At 44.2% G+C, this 15000-nt stretch overlaps 1 protein-coding gene across 1 annotated transcript in view; it reads left to right on the top strand.

Moving 5' to 3' along the window:
- fhod1 (formin homology 2 domain containing 1) overlaps nt 1–15000 on the top strand; it is a 61590-nt gene that overhangs the window by 18891 nt on the left and 27699 nt on the right. The window contains exons 8-16 of the mRNA XM_079665944.1: nt 2016–2069; nt 2841–2879; nt 4111–4155; nt 5409–5560; nt 5988–6029; nt 7280–7408; nt 9786–9928; nt 12062–12700; nt 13373–13528. Coding sequence (XP_079522070.1) covers nt 2016–2069; nt 2841–2879; nt 4111–4155; nt 5409–5560; nt 5988–6029; nt 7280–7408; nt 9786–9928; nt 12062–12700; nt 13373–13528 — 1399 coding nt within the window. The remainder of the gene's footprint in view (nt 1–2015; nt 2070–2840; nt 2880–4110; nt 4156–5408; nt 5561–5987; nt 6030–7279; nt 7409–9785; nt 9929–12061; nt 12701–13372; nt 13529–15000) is intronic.

Below are 15000 nucleotides of genomic sequence, written 5' to 3'. Positions count from 1 at the left end.
CGAGGAGCTAACGGGGAGCTAACAGTGAGCTAACAAGGAGCTAGCGGGGAGCTAATGAGGAGCTAACGGGGAGCTAACGGGAAGTAATGTGGAGCTAACGGGGAGCTAATAGGGAAGTAATGGGGAGCTAACAGGGAGCTACAGTGAGCTAACAGGGACGTAACAGGGAGCTACAGGGAAGTAACGGGGAGCTACAGGGAAGTAACGGGGAGCTAACAGGGACGTAACAGGGAGCTAACAGGGAAGTAACAGGGAGCTAACAGGGAGCTACAGTGAGCTAACAGGGAAGTAACAGGGAGCTACAGGGAAGTAACGGGGAGCTAACAGGGAAGTAACAGGGAGCTACAGTGAGCTAACTGGGAGCTAACTGGGAGCTAACTGGGAGCTAACAGTGAGCTAACGAGGAGCTAACAGGGAGCTAACGAGGAGCTAGCGGGGAGCTAACGAGGAGCTAACAGGGAAGTAACGGGGAGCTAACGAGGAGCTAACAGGGAACTACATGGAAGTAATGGGGAGCTAACAGTGAGCTAACGAGGAGCTAACGGGGAGCTAACAGGGAGCTAACGGGGAGCTAACGAGGAGCTAACAGGGAACTACAGGGAAGTAATGGGGAGCTAACAGTGAGCTAACGAGGAGCTAACGGGGAGCTAACAGGGAGCTAACGGGGAGCTAACGAGGAGCTAACAGGGAACTACAGGGAAGTAATGGGGAGCTAACAGTGAGCTAACGAGGAGCTAACAGGGAGCTACAGGCGAAGTAATGGGGAGCTAACAGTGAGCTAACGAGGAGCTAACGGGAAGCTAACGGGGAGCTAACGAGGAGCTAACGGGAAGCTAACGGGGAGCTAACGAGGAGCTAACAGGGAACTACAGGGAAGTAATGGGGAGCTAACAGTGAGCTAACGAGGAGCTAACGGGAAGCTAACGGGGAACTAACGAGGAGCTAACAGGGAACTACAGGGAAGTAATGGGGAGCTAACAGTGAGCTAACGAGGAGCTAACAGGGAGCTACAGGCGAAGTAATGGGGAGCTAACAGTGAGCTAACGAGGAGCTAACGGGAAGCTAACGGGGAGCTAACGAGGAGCTAACGGGGAACTAACGAGGAGCTAACCGGGAACTACAGGGAAGTAATGGGGAGCTAACAGGGAGCTAACGAGGAGCTAACGGGAAGCTAACGGGGAGCTAACGAGGAGCTAACGGGAAGCTAACGGGGAGCTAACGAGGAGCTAACAGGGAGCTACAGGCGAAGTAATGGGGAGCTAACAGTGAGCTAACGAGGAGCTAACGGGAAGCTAACGGGGAGCTAACGAGGAGCTAACGGGAAGCTAACGGGGAGCTAACGAGGAGCTAACGGGAAGCTAACGGGAAGCTAACGGGGAGCTAACGAGGAGCTAACAGTGAGCTAATGGGAAGCTAACGGGAAGCTAACGGGAAGCTAACGGGGAGCTAACAAGGAGCTAACGGGAAGCTAACGGGGAGCTAACGAGGAGCTAACGGGAAGCTAACGGGGAGCTAACGAGGAGCTAACGAGGAGCTAACGGGGAGCTAACGAGGAGCTAACGGGGAGCTAACAGGGAGCTAACAGGGAGCTAACGGGGAGCTAACGAGGAGCTAACGGGGAGCTAACGAGGAGCTAACGAGGAGCTAACGGGAAGCTAACGAGGAGCTAACGGGGAGCTAACGAGGAGCTAACGGGGAGCTAACAGGGAGCTAACAGGGAGCTACAGGGAAGTAACGGGGAGCTAACGAGGAGCTAACGGGAAGCTAACGGGGAGCTCTATTCATATATTTGAAAAAATAAAAAAGTTAAATAAAGATGAAAATTAAAGGAAAATACAATAAAATACAAACAAACCGTTTAAGCTCTACAGCAATGTCTGGAAACTAAAGTATGTACTCTATCGTGTGTGTGTGTGTGTGTGTGTGTGTGTGTGTGTGTGTGTGTGTGTGTGTGTGTGTGTGTGTGTGTGTGTGTGTGTGTGTGTGTGTGTGTGTGTGTGTGTGTGTGTGTGTAGCTCTCCTCAGATGAACTCGGAGCAGCTCAGGGCGGACAGTAAACCCAGCTCAAAGTAAGTGAAACTGCTCAGTGGTTTGGGGCTCGGTCACATCACTTCCTGTTCCCTATCACATCACTTCCTGTTCCCTATCAGATCTTGCATTTTTGGGATCTTGAAAAAAAGAAGATGAAATCATTTCTTGAATATGTTTCTATAACTTCCGGATGCTTCCTGATCCCCTTCTGGTCGTTGAGTAAAGATGATTCTCTGCGTTATTCTGCATCTTTGATGACCTTTGATTCTGGAGGATTTACAGATCCTTTACTTTGAAGATCTGCATCTTTTGCGGATCTTACATTCTGTAATATTTCAAATTTGTGTTTTTCTTGATACTCAGAAAAGAAAATATTTTCGGTATCCTCTCTGGATCATTGTGGTTTGAATCTCTGGATCATTTGGATACATTTCATTAGCTTTTTAAAAAATATATATATTTCTCACCTCATTTCTATTCTATCATAAATCTAAATGCATTTCTCTCTCTTCATAATGTCTGGATTTATTTCTGTGATGTTTCATTTTTTGAAGACTCTTCTTCTTGAGATGTAGAATCTCTTTGTAGTTTCTGGATTCTCTTGAAACCATTGATCTTCCTCTTGTTGGTTTGTGGGATTTCTCTGATCACAGATTCCAGATGTTCTAACGGAGAGAAAGACTTCCTGTCCGTCTCTTTGAAAACATTCAAACATGAAGTCGTTAATGTTGATCTATCCTTCTTTCTAAAACTCCTCCTCCCTCGTCTCCTCCTCTCCTCCCTTCCTTGTTTCCTCCCTCTTTCCTCAGTCCTTCCTCCCCTAGTTCAGGGGAGGATGATCAGTTCTGGTGAGTAAACTCTTCCTCCGCCTCCTCCTCCTCCTCCTCTTCGTCTGAAACGTTGACTTTAATTAAATGTATTATTATATCATCAAATGACTCATAACTATAAAAAAAGAAAAAGTCAACGGTTCAGTTTTGTTAGTGTGCAGGTGTGTTGTGTGCGTGGGGGGGTCCCCAGGTGTGTTGTGTGGGGGGGGGGTCCCCAGGTGTGTTGTGTGGGGGGGGGGGTCCCCAGGTGTGTTGTGTGCGTGGGGGGGTCCCCAGGTGTGTTGTGTGGGGGGGGGGTCCCCAGGTGTGTTGTGTGCGTGGGGGGGTCCCCAGGTGTGTGTGTGCGTGGGGGGGTCCCCAGGTGTGTGTGTGCGTGGGGGGGTCCCCAGGTGTGTGTGTGCGTGGGGGGGTCCCCAGGTGTGTGTGTGTGTGGGGGGGTCCCCAGGTGTGTGTGTGCGTGGGGGGGTCCCCAGGTGTGTTGTGTGCGTGGGGGGGGTGTGCTGAAATCAGTTGGACCAGTGTTCCAGGCGAAACGTGTGTCATGGGAAGGCTTACAGAGCCAGGTTCAGGAGGGCTGCTCGATTCTTTGGGTCAATAATCGATATCACGATTATTAAAAACGATTATCTATTTACTTTGAAAAACATCCATTTATTGAAAAGAAAAATGTGAACAGTATGTTTTTAACAGTTGATTACTCTGAACTTTAAGCATCATTCAACTGAAAAACCAATAAAAAAATAATAATAATCGTTTCATTTTGATTGCGTTGTTTTCATAATCGTTGCAAGCCAAAATCGTAATTGTGATTAAAATACGATTAATTGAGCAGCCCTATGTGCTGTGTGTGTTTCCATGCCTCCATCACTCTGTGTGTGTGTGTGTGTGTGGCCTAGCATTACTATACTTGTGGGGACCTAAATCTGTTTACACGGTCAAGTGTGGGGACTCGCCTCCCTTACGGGGACATAATGGAGGTCCCCATAAGGGGAATCATTAATTTTAGGCTGAAGACTTGGTTAGGGTTAGGTTAAGTCTCCAGGAAATGCATGTAAGTCAATGTAATGTCCCCTGAAGGTGTGTGTGTGTGTGTGTGTGTGTGTGTGTGTGTGTGTGTGTGTGTGTGTGTGTGTGTGTGTGTGTGTGTGTGTGTGTGTGTGTGTGTGTGTGTGTGTGTGTGTGTGTGTGTGTGTGTGTGTGTGTGTGTGTGTGTGTGTGTGTGTGTGTGTGTGTGTGTGTGTCTCTGCAGCTCTGAAAATGTAAATCTGGACAAACCGGTCCTCCGGAGGTTTGAGTAAGTAACTGCAGCAGTCCCAATGCATGCTGGGAGCTGAAGGTTGGCTTCTGGTGGTGTGTGTGTGTGTGGTGATTATTGTGTGTAATGATTTGTGTGTGTTCACAGCTTTAATGGCTTCAATGATCCTGAAGGTGTGTGGGATCATTGGGTCAGGTCTAATTGCTGGTGATTGATCTGCCTGGTTGCAGTGTAATGAAGGTGATTGATCTGGTTGTGGTTGCAGTGTAATGAAGGTGATTGATCTGGTTGTGGTTGCAGTGTAATGAAGGTGATTGATCTGGTTGTGGTTGCAGTGTAATAAAGGTGATTGATCTGGTTGTGGTTGCAGTGTAATGAAGGTGATTGATCTGCCTGGTTGCAGTGTAATGAAAGTGATTGATCTGGTTGTGGTTGCAGTGTAATAAAGGTGATTGATCTGGTTGTGGTTGCAGTGTAATGAAGGTGATTGATCTGGTTGTGGTTGCAGTGTAATGAAGGTGATTGATCTGGTTGTGGTTGCAGTGTAATGAAGGTGATTGATCTGGTTGTGGTTGCAGTGTAATGAAGGTGATTGATCTGCCTGGTTGCAGTGTAATGAAAGTGATTGATCTGGTTGTGGTTGCAGTGTAATGAAGGTGATTGATCTGGTTGTGGTTGCAGTGTAATGAAGGTGATTGATCTGGTTGTGGTTGCAGTGTAATGAAGGTGATTGATCTGGTTGTGGTTGCAGTGTAATGAAGGTGATTGATCTGGTTGTGGTTGCAGTGTAATGAAGGTGATTGATCTGGTTGTGGTTGCAGTGTAATGAAGGTGATTGATATGGTTGTGGTTGCAGTGTAATGAAGGTGATTGATCTGGTTGTGGTTGCAGTGTAATGAAGGTGATTGATCTGGTTGTGGTTGCAGTGTAATGAAGGTGATTGATCTGGTTGTGGTTGCAGTGTAATGAAGGTGATTGATCTGGTTGTGATTGCAGTGTAATGAAGGTGATTGATCTGGTTTTGGTTGCAGTGTAATGAAGGTGATTGATCTGGTTGTGGTTGCAGTGTAATGAAGGTGATTGATCTGGTTGTGGTTGCAGTGTAATGAAGGTGATTGAGGTGACGCTCCTCTCTGCTGCTGTTTCCCAGTTTACAGAAAACACTGATTTATAGAATAGATACAGATAGTTATATAAACGTAGCAGGGAGGACCGTTGATGAGTGTTTTCACATTAGAAGAAGCAATCTCTGCAGGCTTTTATTCTGAAAATCCTTCTGTTTGCTTGTGCAGAGACGGCTTCCTGCGCTCTCTGGTGGCGACGCAGTGGGAGAAGAAGAGGCGGAGCAAAAACCTGAGCAAACTGTCCTGCTTTGATGATGTCATCACCCCCAGCCTGCAGCCTAATGACGAGGGCAGCAAAAACACACCATCGTCTCCGCAGGGTAAAATAATAATCTGTGGAGCCGGAGCCAGTCTTACACATTCAAGACCTTACAAATTATACTTGAAGTTATAACTCCACATGTTTTTGGGAAAGATCTGGAAAACTGTGAGAAAAACAAAGAAACAAATCCTCTTCTCATCAGCAGGAACACAGAAACAAGGATTGATAAATGAAACACAGCACAGGTGTAACTATTAATACAGTTCTGATCATCATTCTGGTACACTTACATAAAAAAACAGCAAAATATATTCAGAAAAGTTTCTTTCATTTAGTTGAGGAGAAAAACACTTAAATATAATCTGAGATTAATCTAAAAATATAAGCTCTTTAACATCTGCTCAATAAACCCAGAACATGTCCTGATGTTAGTAACTGAACATATTCCATCACGTCTAACGAATCAACTCTTGTTCCTGATGCAGCGTCTGACTCTAACGGACACTCGGACCCTCAGGAGGACCCAGGTGAGACTACATTACCCACAATGCTCCTCTCCATGACTCATACTGATGAGTCAGTGCCACCTGGTGGAGGTCAGGTGTCACTGCCGTCCATTACAGTTCCTATTGTTTATTAGAAAAAGTAGAACGTTTAAATCTAGCTGAATCAAAGAGAATATTATACAATATTTCACGTTGAGGTGTTTTTATTCAACTCTGTTTTATTTTGAAAAACTGTTCTCGCCTGGAGCTCCTTATAAAGATACAGTTACTCGGTGAGGCTTTTATTTTGAAAAACATGCCTCTTTCTGAGCTTCATTTGAGGATACTGTTACTCTAAGGGACTTTTATTCTGAAAAGCATGCCTCACTTGAGCTTCCTGTAGGGATGCAGTAACTCCATGGGACTTTTATTCTGAAAAGCATGCCTCACTCGAGCTTCCTGTAGGTATGCGGTTACTCTATGGGGCTTTTATTCTGAAAAGCATGCCTCCTTCTGAGCTTCCTGTAGAGATGCAGTAACTCTATGGAACTTTTATTCTGAAAAGCATGCCTCCTACTGAGCTTCCTGTAGGGATGCGTTAACTCTATGGGACTTTTATTCTGAAAAGCATGCCTCCTTCTGAGCTTCCTGTAGGGATGCAGTAACTCTATGGGACTTTTATTCTGAAAAGCATAACTCCGACTGAGCTTCCTGTAGGGATGCAGTAACTCTATGGGACTTTTATTCTGAAAAGCATGCCTCCTTCTGAGCTTCCTGTAGGGATGCAGTAACTCTATGGGACTTTTATTCTGAAAAGCATGCCTCCTTCTGAGCTTCCTGTAGGGATGCAGTAACTCTATGGGACTTTTATTCTGAAAAGCATGCCTGACTTGAGCTTCCTGTAGGGATGCAGTAACTCTATGGGACTTTTATTCTGAAAAGCATGCCTCCTTCTGAGCTTCCTGTAGGGATGCAGTAACTCTATGGGACTTTTATTCTGAAAAGCATGCCTCCTTCTGAGCTTCCTGTAGGGATGCAGTAACTCTCTGGGACTTTTATTCTGAAAAGCATGCCTCCTTCTGAGCTTCCTGTAGGGATGCAGTAACTCTATGGGACTTTTATTCTGAAAAGCATGCCTCCTACTGAGCTTCCTGTAGGGATGCAGTAACTCTATGGGACTTTTATTCTGAAAAGCATGCCTCCTTACCTTTAAAAATCACTGAAAGCGACTCCAGAATGAGCTGCAGCTTTTATCTTGAAAGGTTAACCTACTTCTTGTTTCTCTGTTTCAGGGCAGCGTCCCGTCAGCACTTTGTCCAACGATAAGAAGTTCCTCCTCGACATGTTGTTCTCTAAGTCCTCCAGCGCCCCCCCCACCGCAGACACCACGGAAGAAGAAGAGGAGAGCCACTTCCTGCCCGGTGAGAAACACTTTGCTTAATGAGGAAATCAACCAAACATGAAACCAGTATAATGTGTGGAGTACACTATGAAGAGAACATGTGTAAATATAAGAAGCGAAACATGTTTATTTATCCGTGTTGTTATATGATCATTATTTACGTGTTTACTCAGAAAAACACTATAAAAAAATATAATTCAAACAGTAAAGTGGTTAATTTGCAAGAAGAAATAATAACATCCGAATAATAATGTGCTTAAGATGGTACAAAAATAGTGATTATATTCTAACCATAATGTGGTAAATTAAAGGTAATTTAAAAACGTGATATATAGTTATTAGTAATATATATATATATACAGTGGGGCAAAAAAGTATTTATTCAGCCACCAATTGTGCAAGTTCTCCCACTTAAAAAGATGAGATGCCTGTAATTTTCATCCTAGGTATACCTCAACTATGAGAGACAGAATGGGGGGAAGAATCCATGAAATCACATTGTAGTGGGGGTCGCGAGATGATTACAAAATAAAAATGGAAAATTAAAAAAAATAAAAATTATTAAAAAAAATAGATTAATTTTTTTTATATATTTTTTTTTTTAAATTATTATTAATAATAACGTTTGCAAAGACATGTTCAGGGGCGGACTAGCCATCTGTATAATTTCCCCGCAACGAGGCTCCCCCTTTGACAATAAATGGGGGCGCAGTGTTTCTCAAACCTTTTCATACCAAGGACCACTTAACCAATAAAAAACACTCATGGACCACATGTCACATGGCTTGATGACTTTGGACTCGACTTGACAAAATCACAAAACACTTGCGACTCGACTTGAACACCGATAACTCGGGACTCGACTTGGACTTGAACACCGATGACTCGGGACTCGACTTGGACTTGAACACCGATGACTCGGGACTCGACTTGGACTTGAACACCGATGACTCGGGACTCGACTTGGACTTGAACACCGATGACTCGGGACTCGACTTGGACTTGAACACCGATGACTCGGGACTCGACTTGGACTTGAGCACCGATGACTCGGGACTCGACTTGGACTTGAGCACCGATGACTCGGGACTCGACTTGGACTTGAACACCAATGACTCGGGACTCGACTTGGACTTGAATACCGATGACTCGGGACTCGACTTGGACTTGAACACCAATGACTCGGGACTCGACTTGGACTTGAATACCGATGACTCGGGACTCGACTTGGACTCGAGCCTTCTGACTTCAGGTGACTTGATCATTTAATTCAGAGGTCTCCAACACGCCAATCGCGAGATGCCGCTAGAAGAGCACACTCCAGTCGCTTCTACTCTTGCTGAGAATCCTTGCAGGCAGGGGCGGGACTTTATTTAGCTGGGCCACCATGCGGCCAATCATATGTGAGGACACACTAGGATCATACCATTATGTGAAAGAAGGGTGGGGGGCAAAGCAGGTGTAGTGGTACAGGCCAGCTGCACAGAGCGACGGGGAGACAGATTTAAATACAAGCGCGTCGGACAAAGTCAAGAAATTAGAGAAACCGAAAAAAGAAGCAGCGTCTGGCTGCATTTCAGTGATACTGGAGAAAGCAAAGCTGAGTGCAGGATTGGTAAAATGAAAATAACCTTCAGAGCAGGTTTTTTGTTTGGTAACCACTCAGGATTTATTGTCAGAGGTGGGAGAAGTTCAGATCTTGTACTTGAGTAAAAGTACCAGAGTGTAGGAATACTCGGTTACAATAAAAAGTCCTGCATTCAAAATGTTACAAGTAAAAGTACAAAAGTATGATCATCAAAATATACTTAGTACCTCCTGCAGAGGGATCTAGACTCAGGTGTTCTTTCCCCCATAGAGACGCCTCGCTGCACATTATCATGAAGATAGATGGTGGGTCCCTTATAACATGTTGTACACAGTGGAAAGAAACACATGGTCACCTCCACATCAGGGATCTTATTAAACTCCTTCTGAATCAAACCGTCACGGTAGCCTTACTGATCCCTCTTCAAATAGAAAAGAACATGTTACTTTACCAGCAGAGAGAAAATTGATTATTAAATGATTCATGTGACTAACTAAGAGCAGTTTGATTATTAAGTATTATTCTGTTGATCCATGTCATTACATTTGGTGAAAAGCACATAATGACTTGTTTAAGACTCGTTTTATCAAAGTTTAGGACTTGAACTTGAACTTGAACTTGCCCATCCTGACTTGAGACTTGACTCGGACTTGCAAAACAATGACTTGGTCCCACCTCTGCTAAACATACTGTTTATGCCAGCAACGTGCAAATCTCTCTCTCTCTCTCTCTCTCTCTCTCTCTCTCTCTCTCTCTCTCTTTCTCTCTCTCTCTCTCTCTCTCTCTCTCCCCCTCTCTCTCCCCTCAGGTGGGCAAGTGTTGGAGCGTCTCTCCAGTTTTAAGTCTCGATCAGAAGACCCCACCCCCCCCAACGCCTCCGTCAGGGAGGAGCTTCAGAACCTGCAGGGGTCGACTCAGGCAGCGAGGAACCGCCTGGACCAGGAGACCCAGGTACTCTCAGTTAGGAGCTTTTATTCTGAAAAACAGGCCTCAGTTAGGGGCTTTTATTCTGAAAAACAGGCCTCAGTTAGGGGCTTTTATTCTGAAAAACAGGCCTCAGTTAGGGGCTTTTATTCTGAAAAACAGGCCTCTTCCTGGACCAGGAGACCCAGGTACTCAGTTAGGGGCTTTTATTCTGAAAAACAGGCCTCAGTTAGGTGCTTTTATTCTGAAAAACAGGCCTCAATTAGGTGCTTTTATTCTGAAAAACAGGCCTCAGTTAGGTGCTTTTATTCTGAAAAACAGGCCTCTTCCTGGACCAGGAGACCCAGGTACTCAGCTAGGGGCTTTTATTCTGAAAAACAGGCCTCAGTTAGGTGCTTTTATTCTGAAAAACAGGCCTCAATTAGGTGCTTTTATTCTGAAAAACAGGCCTCTTCCTGGACCAGGAGACCCAGGTACTCAGTTAGGGGCTTTTATTCTGAAAAACAGGCCTCTTCCTGGACCAGGAGACCCAGATACTCAGTTAGGGGCTTTTATTCTGAAAAACAGGCCTCAGTTAGGTGCTTTTATTCTGAAAAACAGGCCTCAATTAGGTGCTTTTATTCTGAAAAACAGGCCTCAGTTAGGTGCTTTTATTCTGAAAAACAGGCCTCTTCCTGGACCAGGAGACCCAGGTACTCAGCTAGGGGCTTTTATTCTGAAAAACAGGCCTTTTCTTCAGATTGCAGTACATCACATCTCATGAGCCAGGGGGCACTCTCTTAAAGGAACAGTACACAATTGCGAAAATTAATTTGTTTTAAATGAAACTTAATTTAAACATCTAAAGAGACTGAGAACTGGAACGAGGTCAAAGCTATAGAAACACTCAGATATTCACAGCCACTTATATCCTCATTAATATAAGATGATGGTTATTCTGGATGAGACTCTTTTCTCTCTCTTTCTATCACGCTCTGGCTTTCCACCAGTATATGTTTTCAAGTCTTTTAAGGAAGTGACATCACAGTTACAGGACATGTTAAATATTCACCTGATGTATCCCCGCCCCTTTCATCCTCAGCTGAGGTGATGGGATGTTCCACAACATCCTCTGTTAGTGACAGCAGGACATATGAACGTAACAAATCATATCAGATAATAACTAACATAATTTAGAAAGAAAGTCATTATTTTAAGATTTTGAAATAAGTCAGAATTGTGTAAAAATGTTTCAGAATTTCTCGTTACTTTACATTACTTTTGCATTACTCAGCAACAACCTATAGCCTATAGCCACAACTTAAAACGTAGGCCTACATGTGCACACATATAACAATTACTATTGCAATAAGGAAGACATAACCCAAGTTAATAACGGTGAACATTCTAGTTTTTGCTGCTTGTTCGGAGTCTGCACTCACTCATCATCATCACTCGGGGTTCAGGGGTCTTTAGCTACTAGCTTGGTGTTAGCATGTTGCCTCTGCAGGTGCTTGGAGAGGTTTGATGTTGTTGTGTTTGCAGCAGAGCACCTTACCGTCACATTCCTGTCCTTTCTTCTGACAAATGTAAAATAATGGGCATACCTGCACCCCTCGAAAGTTATACCTGTTGATGTCTCTGTCTCAGTCTGCAGCTCGAGCCCTGTGCCAGCTGCATGTGGACAAGTCACGCAAAGGTTACGAAAATATAAACCTGCGGCGGAAATCCCTCTAGTGACTTGAAATATTTAAAATGTTAAAAGTTAGACCATCACATTTACCAAACTTATCTACCCCTGGAACTAAACTAATTATACATATGTTTATTATGTACTGTTGTGTTACTATCCAAAGTTACTGTCAACTTCTGAATAGTGTACTAACTACTAGTCTAGTCTGTCAAAAGGACAATCTAGTCATTTTTTCTCGCAATGTTAGTAACTATAGTTTGATTACTGAATGTATAACAATAACGCATTACTCTGTTACCGACAAATGTAATATTATTAATAATAATATTGTTACTCTGTAACACGTTGCACCCAACTCTGCTAGAGACCAACCGAGTTAGCCTGGCAGTGTGATGGTTAGCTAGCAAACACATTCTATCTGTCTTCAAGCATAATAATTCATTCAGAATCTTAAAATGAATGACTTCCACTCTCTTCTGCTCCTTCAGTCGCGCCTCCTCCGTCAGCAGAGCAGCATCGACATAGAGACGCAGCAGCGTCGCCTGGAGGCCACGCCCCTCACTCCCCTCTCACACCTCCCCCCCGACGCCCTGGGAGCAACTGCAGCCCCTCGCCGCCGCCGCGCTGAAGATCAAAGACCTGGACTTCTCCGACCTGCTGGACGAGGAGGACGTGGACGTGCTGGACATGGACACCTTCGACTACTGCCACTCCTCCACTCCTCCCACCTCACTGGCCTCCCCCCACCTCCCCCACCCCTCCCTGGAGGTCTTGCACCACCCCCTCCTCCCCCTCCACTTCCTGGAGGCTTAGCCCCGCCTCCTCCTCCCCCTCCACTTCCTGGAGGTTTAGCCCCGCCTCCTCCTCCCCCTCCTCTTCCTGGAGGTTTAGCCCCGCCTCCTCCTCCCCTCCCTGGAGGTTTAGCCCCGCCCCCCCCTCCCTCATCCTCCTCACAGCAGAAGAAGAAGACGGTGAAGCTGTTCTGGAAGGAGCTGCGCCCGGCACCCCCCCCGCGCTGTGTGTTCGGGGGGGGCACGGTGTGGGCGTCTCTGGATAAAGTGTCTCTGGACACCAAACGCCTCGAGCACCTGTTCCAGTCCAAGGCCAAGGAGATGAGCGCTGTCAAGGTAACCAGGACTACAAGCTGATCAGGACTACAAACTGATGCATTGTGGGAAACACGGGGCACTGTGACGGGGTATTCATAAGGGAGCTGAAAAAAAATTACTCAAAAAAAACTCAAAGGTATAAAAAGTATAAAAACAAAAAAACCTTTTGGGGCAAATGTTGTCAATTTAAACGTTTTCTTTTTCAAATGATTATTATCCAGTACAATCACCAGTTGAAACTAATATAACATAAGTACTACGACAGCGTGTTCATGCAGATACAGAATGACTCAGATTTAAAGAGGATGATTTTCAGTCATTTACACGAAAAAAACACTTTTTATAATGTACATTATTGCTATTAACTGGTTATAACTGGTATTTGCTGTTATTAACTGTTAATTACTGCTATTAACTGTTAATTACTATTATTAACTGGTGTTATTAACTGTTATTTGTTAAATGGTGTTATTAACTGGTATTATATCTTATTAACTGGTATTATATCTTATTAACTGGTATTAACAGTTATTAACAGTTATTAACTGTTAATATCTGTTATTAACTGGTAATTACTGGTATTAACTATTTTTAACTGTTATTAACTGGTATTAACTGGTAATAACTGGTATTAACTATTTTTAACTGTTATTAACTGGTATTAACTGGTAATAACTGGTGTTATTGCAGAAGGGTCCGGAGCTGAAGAAGTCGGAGCTGCTGGTGCTTGACTCTAAGAGGAGTAATGCCATAAACATTGGGATGACGGTGCTACCGGCCGTCCACGTGATTAAGACAGCCATCCTCAACTTCGACGAGTTCGCCATCAGCAAGGAGGGTATTGAGGTACTTCCTGTCTGCACTGCAAAAATAAAAGCATCTCACTCATCGTTCATGAATAAACTCAAAAGAAACTCAAATAATCTCTCAGAAAAAAACATTAATATTCTGAAAGATTACATTCACAAGAAAACAAGTCGAATGTTCTCTGAGGCGTTTATTTAGATCGCAGGGGGGGGGCAGGCCTCAGATGATTTGAGGCCAAATATCATATTTAGACTTTTTTTTGTCTTCACATATAATTGTAACGCAATACATGAATGTCACTAAAAGCCTTGTCTCTACTTTACAATAAAAAAAAAATAATAATTGATGAATTAATTTGAACACAAATTGAAGTAAAAAGACAGAAATGTATAATTCTTTCTTTAATAGAAATGTTTCTTCTGCCCGTAAAGTGTCCAAATCGGGCTTTTCTGGATAAGCACATTTTTAAAACATAGTCATCGTCCATGGGTTTCAGTTGGATTATTTGTCAGTTGCTCCGATCAGATCGCTCTCCTCCATTTTGTAGATTATTTACGATTTCTGAATCCACAGAAACACATCTCAGAATCCGGCTCACTTTGAGCATGTGTTTGAAACAGTTTAATCCCTTTGTGAATTGTTTCCACTTCCACCGTCCTTTAATTTCTTCATACAGCGGGAATCCAAACGAATGAATCCTGAGTCCGGTAACCATCAGAGTCTCTCCATAGAGCTCCTTAGTTACGCTCTCATCCTCCTTTAACTACACACTACACATTCATCCAGTTTGGGACACTAGTTGTAGCATTTTGAGACTTTGAAACTTTAATTACCGCTGTTGCTCCCTCCGTGAGGGGGGGGGCGCAACTTCCAACAGGAGTCATTTGGGGGGGCTCTTGGGAAAAAAGGTTGGGAACCCATGAGGTAAAGGGCTCTCTGAGTGTTTAGATAGTTAACTTAGTCTTAGTTCTCAGTGGGTCTCAAATGGTTTGGTCACCAGGGAGTGATTAGTCAAATATGCATGAATACAAAATAAAAAGTGAACTAGGTGAAAAAAGGTACTACAGGTACTTTCAAACTTGTTGAGAGCTAAAACTAGTCTTTGCTGCTGCCTCAAAGAGGAGAGGAGGGAGAGGGGGGAGAGGAGGGAGAGGAGGGAGAGGAGGGAGAGGGGGGAGAGGAGGGAGAGGAGGGAGAGGGGGGAGAGGAGGGAGAGGAGGGAGAGGAGGGAGAGGGGGGAGAGGAGGGAGAGGAGGGAGAGGGGGGAGAGGAGGGAGAGGAGGGAGAGGAGGGAGACAGGAGAGGCTGATTCAGGAGCACAGACACACTCACACCTATAAATGAACCAAAAATAAATAAATAAACAAGTTTCAGTGTTTTTCATATTGGAAATGGGATGTTATTGATTTTATGATTATTGAAATGTAAACAGTTCTGTTTCATAAAGGTGTTCCCAGAGATCTAGTCTCTTCATTTTCCCCTCAAAGTGATGCATTTAACTCCAACATTAA

This window comes from Notothenia rossii (assembly GCF_949606895.1).
Source record: "Notothenia rossii genome assembly, chromosome: 2".
Lineage (NCBI taxonomy): Eukaryota > Metazoa > Chordata > Actinopteri > Perciformes > Nototheniidae > Notothenia > Notothenia rossii.
Note: the sequence above shows the minus strand (reverse complement) of the source record. Positions and strands in the feature narration are given on the sequence as shown.